Source organism: Notothenia coriiceps, unplaced genomic scaffold, assembly GCF_000735185.1.
Source record: "Notothenia coriiceps isolate Sejong01 unplaced genomic scaffold, NC01 NC01_scaffold00011599, whole genome shotgun sequence".
In the NCBI taxonomy this organism is placed as follows: domain Eukaryota; kingdom Metazoa; phylum Chordata; class Actinopteri; order Perciformes; family Nototheniidae; genus Notothenia; species Notothenia coriiceps.
The window spans coordinates 28,482-38,658 of NW_011344300.1; the positions used below are offsets into that span (position 1 = coordinate 28,482).

Consider the following 10,177-nt stretch of genomic DNA (forward strand, 5'->3'; position numbering starts at 1 on the left):
TACTTTATTATACAATTTCTGTTTTCATGCGCAAACATTTGTTTTATATTAAAAGGCTCAAGGACACTACCTGTTTAACCAACTAATAAAATATAATTTCATCCTGGCTAAACAAATTGCATCTCATAGTCAGGATGCATAATCTTGTGTTTAGTTGTAGTTAGTTAGTAGTTAGTATTCCTTGTAGATCTCAGAAGGTAAGGACAGAACAGGAAGATGTCTTATCAGTTGTTCCATAAAAAATCTCTACAAGTGTGATGCTGAGATATGCTTGATTGCCTTACAATTATAAACAGACCTCTATTTTTAGCTGTCCTGTTTTGTTCTTGCTAAGTTTTTCACTATCAACATCAAACACCAACTTTTTTTATTTTAAGAAACATTTTCAATGCATTCCGTAATGTTTCTATCTACAATTGTAACTCCATAAAATACAGTCTTTAGCATACATACATTGTATAACACAAAGAACAATCGCTGCATTCCAAAAAACAACAACAGAAAAAAAAGTTAAATCCTTAACATTGTTATTGAGAAGCAATAAAAAAAAGCCCAATCAAGCTCCTCTTGTTTTAATACAATGTAATCTAGCAGTCTAAACGATGGAGTTAATTATTTACAATGGATGCAAAACATGCACACATTAAAAATACAAGATCTGACTTGATGATCATTTTAATATACATTAAATGATTATTCTGAGGTCCATCAATTCAACTTAATATATGCACATCACTGATTTAAGGGGAAGCACTACATTTTGGATGTGTGTGAAGTTGTTTGTGATGGTCTCATATCGCTCTTGATACCTTAATAATATTTTTGTAATTTTCTCACGGACAAAGGATTTAGTGTTTTGTATCTGAATGTGTGAGAGATAATCTGGTGTTGTTTCAGAAGAAATGCTTATAAATTCACAATATAATGTGAGTAGATTGTGTATTACACACTTTAACCTTTCGCTTGATAAACAACCTATTCATGATTTGTAACCAAATGTTTGCCTGTAACTTAACATTGAAAGGCTCAACAGGATAATGTCAGAGATTGCCTGGATAGATGATACTGGTGGTTATAAGGGGCATGATGCCGTGAAGGTGGAAAAATAACAACTACAATAAAGCATAAAAAGGGAATCAGCTATCCTGACAGAATCCTGGATGTGTTGGGGGTGTGTGACTTGTTTTTTAACGTTGACATGTTTAAAATCATAATAAACATAAACTCTGCCTAGGACATTGTCAGACGGTGCCTAACTGTGCAGGCTGAGTAGTTGTTGCTGGATCTCAGGGCAGCAGCTCAGTCCGTCGCTGCAGTCCCACAGAGCGGCTACACAATCATCATCCTCTCGGTGTCCCCGGAGCTGTGTACCGCTATGTGGCTCTAAACCGACTGTTCAAACTGGAGCAGACTTTACCACGACGAGGACGAGTGTGGACTTGAGGACACCTGCAAACAGGGACTTATTCTTCCAAAAGACGGACCGGGAATCCTCGTTTTTCACCGAGCAAATGAGAAAGGTGGTGATGCAGCAGCTACACAAGAGACTGTCAGTTGATTACCAGCTAGCTAGCATTAGCAACATAGCCCAATAGCTATATGCGGGCTATAAATAAACATTTCACAGGTTAGTTAAAATGTCAGCGAGTCCATGCACATATGGAGGAATACTTTTATTAGTATGCATGATTTTTCCTCCGTGTTGCCGGTCAGTTTATTCCCCGCTGTTCGTGTTTTCTGCTTGCCACCGTTAGCTGACTGAGTTAGCCGCTTGTTAGCTATGTAGCATTTATTTTAGTATCGGCTAATCACCTCACACAGACTGGCACTGTGAGGATGAACTTGGTATTCTGTGTGGTGCTCTATACAGACCCGATGGAAAACTACCTGGATAAGGAGGAAAAAGGCTCCCATATATTTTAACGTCATCTACCTCGATCATTTGGGCATAACTACGACCCCTTATGTTGGTGTTTAAAGGGGCTTTATTTCCATCCATCTATCCATTCATCCATCCTTCATACTAGCAATTAAAGCAGTTGCTGTCTATTTCTGCATATACGGTCATGGGGGACCAGGGGGAGTAAAGGCAGCCTGCGCCTTTTCGAAAATACACCCACATGGGTATTTGCTGGATGAATTTGAGTTTAGATATAATACAGCACATGCATGCAGTGTATTTAGCTTGCATGTCTTGCCCTTGTCGCTGCCACACAAATAGAAATTATGATTCCAGTCGTCTCCGGTGTGTACGGATGGCAAGAGGATTTGCGATGTTGCTCTTCATCTCTGTCATTCTTTGTAATTTTATCACGATCTATGTCTGATAGCAAGCTATATGGCGCTGCAATGCAATAAAACAGCAACATAGAAAGCTGGGGGCTCATTCTGCAATGTGTCCTGGCAGAGATGGCAGTATGCGCAGTTTAAGTGAAGGCAGTTGTTTGTGATGGTCTCATAGATATCGCATCTCTTGATACCTTAAGTCCCTGGATAATATGTTTGTCACTTTTCTCATGGACAAAGGATTTAGTGTATCTGAATGTGTGAGAGATAATCTGGTGTTGTTTCAGAAGACTATGCTAATAAGTTCACAACATAATGTGAGTAGATTGTGCATTTATACACTTTAAGCTATCGCTGAATAAAAAACCTATTCATGATTTGTCACCAAATATTTGCTTGTTACTTAGCGTTGAAAGGCTCAACAGGACAACGTCAGAGATTGCCTGGAGAGATGATACTAGTGGTTATAAGGGGCATGATGCCGTGAAGGTGGATACATAACAACTATAGGAAAGCATAAAAAGGGAATTAGCTATTCTGACATAATCCTGAATGCGTTAAGGCAGTGTTGTTAAGATGAAGGAAGGAAAAGATCAGATGTCTTTAAAATGGTGTCGAGTCTCTGGTAACTACTCAGTATATGGGTTTTTATGACATAACGTTTACTAACCAACTCTGCAATGCTAATGTTGTGCCTGTAATGTTCTTCTTTTCAGAATCGTCATGACCCTTTTCCCTTGGACCTGTCACTCCTTCACTGAGGGACCTTCGCCCTTTTTGGTTTCTGGACTTATTATTACCGGGATGAGATAATAAAGTCATCCAGCTCGTGCATGCTGCTACAACAACAACACCTGTGGCACTTGTAAACCCACCCTGTCCCCCCTAACCCCTCCCCAAGCTAAGATCAAGTCAACAGTTGAACCATGACGACACCAGCTCTCCTGCCTCTGTCGGGCCGCAGGATACCCACTCTGTCTCCGGGAGCCTCCTCTTTCCCGCACCACAGGGCCACGCTGAGGCTCTCCGAGAAGTTCATCCTCCTCCTCATTCTCAGTGCCTTCATCACCTTATGCTTCGGGGCCTTCTTCTTCTTACCGGACAACTCCAAGCACAAGCGCTTCGACTTGGGTTTGGAGGATGTGCTCATCCCTCATATTGACTCGCCCAAAGAGGGAAAGCACGCCTCTGGACAGGTGGTCATTCATGGACAAGGGGCACATGATGAGCACAGACACAGGTATGGACTAATTTACAATGTTTTGTATATCTAGTATTCCAAACTGAATGTTGGATCCTATTTTCTTTTTCTTCTTATGAGTGATTAGGAGAGGAAGAATTTTAATAGTTTCCTTTTCATTTGTTTTCAACACTAGTAGTATCACACTCAAAACAGGTGCTCCGACATTCTTCACTTCTTCTGCATTCTGTTGTGATACCCAATACCCATGGGTGTTACAGAGCTTGTTGTCTGACACACTGAACAGTTAGTTACACGTTCCCTCTTCTTTACTTCCCTTTTGTGCAGCTCTGGGTGCTGAATGCGTTACCCGCTGTGTTATTATTGGGAGCAATGGTTTAGGTTCTTGTACTACAGAACATTTGTATTACCTTGGCCACAGTATTCTCATCGCACAGGCAGATATGGCTGAACTTGATGAGCTAGAACACACAGACTGTTTGAAAAGCTTTCGTAAATGCTCAAACAGGCTTGAAATGACTGCCCGCCAATGCCATGAGCCAAATGCTGGTAGATTTTGGCTGCAGCTTTTTACATTTGTCGTTTGGTTTGTTCAGCCTCTTTGGCCGGGAGCCAGCCGTCGCTTTTGCGCTCAATCCCCCCCCACCATAATCAAATTCATATTTGGTTATGCAGCAAAGTGTCTTGCGCACTTTAGAACCAACTGTGATGGACAAGATGCACTGCTACCTAATGATATTCCCAACTGACTCAATCAATCAATCAATCAATCAATCAATCAATCAATCAATCAATCAATCAATGTTTATTTATATAGCCCAATATCACAAATGTTACATTTGTCTCAGTGGACTTCACAGTTTGTACAGAATATCAGTATGACAATACGACACCCTCTGTCCTTAGACCCTCACATCGTACAAGGAAAAACTTCCGGAGAAAATCCACAGTTTAAAGTAACTTTAAAGTGCATTCAATCTTAGTTTAATTTCAAAACCTGTTTGATTGCTAACTGTAGGCAGTAAATAAGCACTGAAGGCATTTTGGTAATGTCAAATGTACATACCTTTTACATTTCCTTGGATATTATGTCGTATTTAGGAAGCGGGAGGTTCAAATGAATTATGTCAAATTCAACGTAAGTAGTTTTACTTTTTTTTGATTGATGTAATGAAATATTATTCCTTTTTATTGGCACACATAACACAATACATAAATGATTCATACTGCTATTACATGTGTTTTATTTTGTGATGACGAATGACTCGTGTCTGTAATAATGGCTCAAAATACCAAACAGTAGGCGGAAAGGGTAATTTGATTTGAAAGGTCTCCTCCATTCTTGAGTTGGCGGTCATTAGTTGAACTGAGTGCTGGGCAAGGTGTTAAAAGCATTTTCTCAAACAGCTTCACACCGGCTTCCAAGTGTTGCCTCCTCATCCCCCGCGGAGCCGCTATTTTTTCCATCCTGAAAGCCTTTCTAGAGCTTCAGTGATTCTGCCTGCTTGAAATATTGTAATTATTTTAGCCCAGCGACTCGGAAAGAGCCGACAGTATTGGGCTCAAGTTGTGTTGTGAGTCATAGCCGGAAACATAAAGGTAGGAATAGAGGAGCGTTTAGAGCTTAAAGTGACAAGATGGTGTTTCTTGTTTTCTTTGGGGTTCAGTCATTTGATCCTGAAGAATTTCACATGATCCCTCTCCTTTATTAGTACATCCAAGACAGTGTCGTGCACATTTAGTGAGCTCTCATTGTTCTTTCTTTCAGCATGCATACTTGTTCACATGTTATACCAATTGGTTTTGGGATATAAGTGTTCCTCAGGGTTCAGCGACGGATAGCAGCATTTTTATTTGGTTTATTTCTTAGCCCCTTTATGATCTGATTCGTTTTTTTTTATTGTAGTCTAAAGCCATAGCTCACATCTTTTGAATACATGAGATGGTTATCATGTAATTAATTGAAAATGATTTTAAATGGCTTTATTTAAATAGTATGACGAGCACGTATATATTCATAAGAATGACAATTGAGTTCAGATTTCAAAAACGCAACAAGTCATCATCACAGATATCTCAGTATGGCTACATGTTTGATGGAATAGGTTTTGATCCAATGTGGTTTGTTAAAATGAGATGAGATACAAAAAAAAGCTACTGAGACGTCCCTGGTAACATTCTCCCTGTGTTTTTTTTTGTCACAGTTTAAAGCGGCTTATGGAAAAAGTGTTCAATTTGCTTTTTGGTATAGCCGCCTCAGCTGTATTTTAAAGACATCATTGTGAGCTCCAGAGGACCATGGTTCACACAGCCCCCGGAAAATGAGACGCGCGAGCATTTAAAGACCCCCTCAGGAGCTCAGGCAGGCTCTTAATGATTTCACCTGTACTTTATTTTGCCACAGAAAAGCCTCACAGAACCTGTTCTCTGTTCACAAGCTGACCCTGTTGATATGAATCCGTTGAGAGAGAAATGGTTTATTATTCTATTTGCCATGGGTTATCCATTTCATATTGTTAACTCTAAAGATGTAAACAACACTTCAGAAAAATATGGTTGAAGGACCAATGCACACATCTGGCCTGTGCTACTTGTACTATAATATATTATGTATTTATTTCAAAGTGGACCATGCATACAAATACATTCATCTCAGAAAAGAGAACATATGAATTATGCCAGATTATAGCTAACGGCTCATTTCCATCTGCAGTTCTCAGGCAGGTACATAACAATCAATACACTTAGGAGTGGTTGTTTTTAACATTGTAATACAAATGGAAGCAGAACATATGGGAACCAGTTGCATGTGCTTTGCTCTTTACCCTTGCTGATACAAGGTTTAGTGTTGTGTTATAAACATGAGCAATGTCTTTACGACCACCCTGTGGCTCAGGTGGGGCGTGGCACTATAAGCATGTTGTGTTTTTAATATTTAATACATATTATGCAATATATGGTATATCAGACGATCATTGATTCTCACAGCTCAGATAGGACTTCAATACATCTGTTTTGTTGTCACATACTTAACTAATATCCTTTCAAGCCCCCTCAAGTCAGTCAGGTTTACAACCATGGAAACATGTTCTCTCCGACTGTTAGAATATTTCAATCTGTTTCTCCAATATCATTGTTCATGACTTTGTCTGGTCTGCATTTGGAGTAAAGATCTTTTTAAAGATAATCATGAGGATTTTTTTTTTAAATGAGCTGATTCGTCTCGCAAAACAACTATATCTGACCTAAAGGTTTTTAGTCTAGTGCCTCCTGGTTATGAAGTATTTTTGGTTTATTTTTGGAGGTTTTGAGATGTATTGTTTTGAAGTTACCAATTCAATAAAACAACGTTTGATGTTTTTTTTTTGTGCATTTGGTAAACTCAATACACTAAGGATAATCCTCAGACCTTCATGCCAACCATCTTTTATTTAGATTTTTCCTTTTTATTAATTGAAATATGACGGCCTACTAACTAAGTATTTATGCACAGCAGGAGGCATGGGAGGAATACTAAAAGGAAAGTGATCTTCTATGCAAGGGTGATTTGTAACTGCATTTTTGCTCCATATGTCACAATGAATGGTCTCTCTCTTCACGTGATGGAACATGTAAGGAAAGATCTGTTAACGTGTATTTAATTGCTTTAATGTGACCATTAGATTGGCGCCTAGGAAATGTGTTGCGTTTCATATTGAATGTGCACAGAGGAATGTATACGTTTGGCTGCATTATTTTGAAGCATGCAGCGCCAGGATTCCTATAGTCGACCATTTACAAGGTGAAATGAAAACCCTTCGGATGGCTGTCTCAAGTGCTAGAAATCACTTAAGTGTAATGCTCTGTACCGCGCATCATACTGTGAGGCCGTTCATGACTCTGCCTCGGATTTGTTTTGGTCTGACTCAAACAATAAAGGGGTAGCCAGGAGCGGTACTCTTCATCTGAGAGGGGGCAACTTGGTGACATGTAGACAGAGGCGGCGACATTTCAGTTACAGATTAGCCAAAGGTGGTCGGACTCGGTATAGGAGCAATAGGGAAGGCAACAAAAAGTGTATGGATGTCAGACATGGGGACGTTGTTTCATAGTTCATTGTGTTACAAGTGTGGATTGAATTCTGTATTTTTAAGAGTCGGTTTTAATTGCAAAACAGAAAATCAATAATTGTGCCACCAGTCTATGAGATAATGGATAAGCAAGGCCAGTGCAGGTTAATAAACATTGTATGAATTGCTCTAAGAAATGCATAGATATCTTGTAGCATAGCTTTGAGATCATTTGATTTCCTTACTGATCGGCAACCTTCAACGGAATGATGACAACATGGTTGTTCTATAATGTTCGTATTGCTTTACAATAAGCAATATCAAAATGAATGTTTCTTAACAAGTCGTATTTCAAAACCACGAGGTAAAGAAGTTTTCCAGTTGTTAATGGGATTTAGCATGCGTTTACTTTGCCTATAGTTGAGATGATTAATGATTATTTGATTTGTTGTGCGACAGTAAAATAACACCAACTATTTGAATAATCAATCCTAAAGGAAGCTTAACTGCTTTTCTCTGTTGTTCATGGTACATTAAATGTGTTTGGAGCTATTTGCAGATCTCACCTTGGGCTGTGAGAAACTGTGATGTCTTTTTAATAGTCAAAGATAAATGGTAAAGGTTATTGTCAGATTAAAACATTATTAAGATCATTGTTGGTTGTAGCCCTTCATTTTCTATTATGTGGCGCATCTATAGTTACGTTGGAAAATATATTGATGTATAATCAACACATCAATCATAGCTTTACCTTGAACTCGGCTTGAAAACCTTTTTTTCTCTGCAGATATTTACCTTTTTAGAATGAATGAATCCGTCTGAATTGTTTATTGTTTTTAACGGTTTGGTAATTACATCATAAGCCTTCATGCTGGGTACTTGCCAAAGAACTCAGTACATCTGATAGGCTTGCAATCTGCCACCAGAATGAACCATTTGGCTAGGTAGCTTTTTATTGAATCACGCTCGAGGCTCATTTTGGTTTTTCTGTCACAATCACAAGCACATAATCCATTTCTCTGTGATCAAGTTTTCTCTTAAGTGCAATTTAATTTGCCAGGGATTTTATACCTCACTCTAATAACACTTTTACGAATCGATCTTGATTATCTTCAAGACTGAGTGGAAAATCAGCCTCATGCCTTTTTATGGATTGCTCAAGCCAATAATGCAATATCCTGTTTTCTGAATTATTATTCAGCCCTACGGTCCAGTAGATATCAGATGTGGAGATCTTGCCTGTGCATCCACATGAGTGAATTGAGTGAATTGAGTGAATTGGTCATGCAAGTTGCCAGTCTGCTCCTTTAGCCTCGAACACTATTCCCATCTCTCTTGAAGCTTTCAATTATTAAACCGTTGTTGATACAAAGGTTTAACTCCGCCTTTACCCATGTGTCTTCTTAACCCCTCACATCATGACACCCAACTCTTGGCTAATGGCAAGAAACACTCTGTGGCAGCTCAGATCTCAGACTATTAAATGAACAATTGGAGAAAACTGACTTTGAGCAGTGTGACATTTTAAAAGACATTTCTGTCAGAGAATATCTATGAGAGTGAAATGAGGGGAACATGCTGTTGGCACTTTGAGCCGTTGTATTAATGTGCTTCTGCCATTTCAGTGCGTCCATCTTGGTGCCCCATTAAGAATATTACAACATCTGCTTCTGTAGAATTCATACCCACACTATTGAAATTATGTGTTCAAATATCTGCCGTGGTGACCAAACTTTTAAGTGTGCGCCCTGGTGCTATTTGCTTTTTATGCCAATGGACACGGCTACAGCAAACATTTTGTTCTTGGGGGTTTTCCTCCCGTTGTCATGAACACTATATCTCATTAACGCCCTGAGGAAATCTCTCAAAAGATTTGGCACAATCGTTCACTTGGACTTAATTATGATGATCTAATTTGGTTGCCTAAGGTTACAAAAAACCCAAAAATACACTTTTGGCTATAACTCAATAATTCATATGCACATTTTTACACCGTAATATCTAATAATGACATGATAAAGCAAAGTCATTTTGGACACACATGGATGTACACTTGACTGGTTGGTAGGGCTGTACCCGAATATTCGAATATCCGAAAATTCGTTCGTTGGAGTACTATTCGGGTTTCAATTTCGTTATTCAGATATTCGTTTTGTTTGTTTTTGATTTTTTTCCCTTTTTTTTCTCAAATTAAATTGATTGAAATCTCCAATATCAACGTAAGAGCTTGTTCGGGGGGTGCTAACACTTAACCATAAACGTTATAGTTTACTTTCTCCGTCTTTATATGTAGATATTACTTTTCTCCGTTAATCTCCGTCACATTGTTTCCAAAGCAACAACAACTTCCTGTCAACAGCGCTACCTCTCCTTCAAAATAAAAGCATGTCCATAAATAGGAAGCCAAGCCAAATTACACTTAAGACATAGGCTATACAACTGCAACGAAAGTAACAAACACAATGCGATATCCTTTTCAATTTCAAAGAACACAAATTGGGTTAATATCTATAAAACAACAATACTGTAGAACAACAATCAGCAACAGGCAGTCCGGATCCGGACCCAGACGCCGACCTATACGGACCCGGACCTATAATCAATACATTAATAGGGGATTTCAATTTTGACGGGGCGATTC

At 38.9% G+C, this 10,177-nt stretch overlaps 1 protein-coding gene across 1 annotated transcript in view; it reads left to right on the top strand.

The window, feature by feature from the left end:
* The first annotated feature begins 1,295 nt into the window (after positions 1-1,295).
* The window catches only part of LOC104946829 (mannosyl-oligosaccharide 1,2-alpha-mannosidase IB-like), a 46,723-nt gene continuing 37,841 nt past the window's right edge, over positions 1,296-10,177 (top strand). The window contains exons 1-2 of the mRNA XM_010772715.1: positions 1,296-1,520; positions 3,003-3,526. Coding sequence (XP_010771017.1) covers positions 3,213-3,526 — 314 coding nt within the window. The 5' untranslated portion in view covers positions 1,296-1,520; positions 3,003-3,212. The remainder of the gene's footprint in view (positions 1,521-3,002; positions 3,527-10,177) is intronic.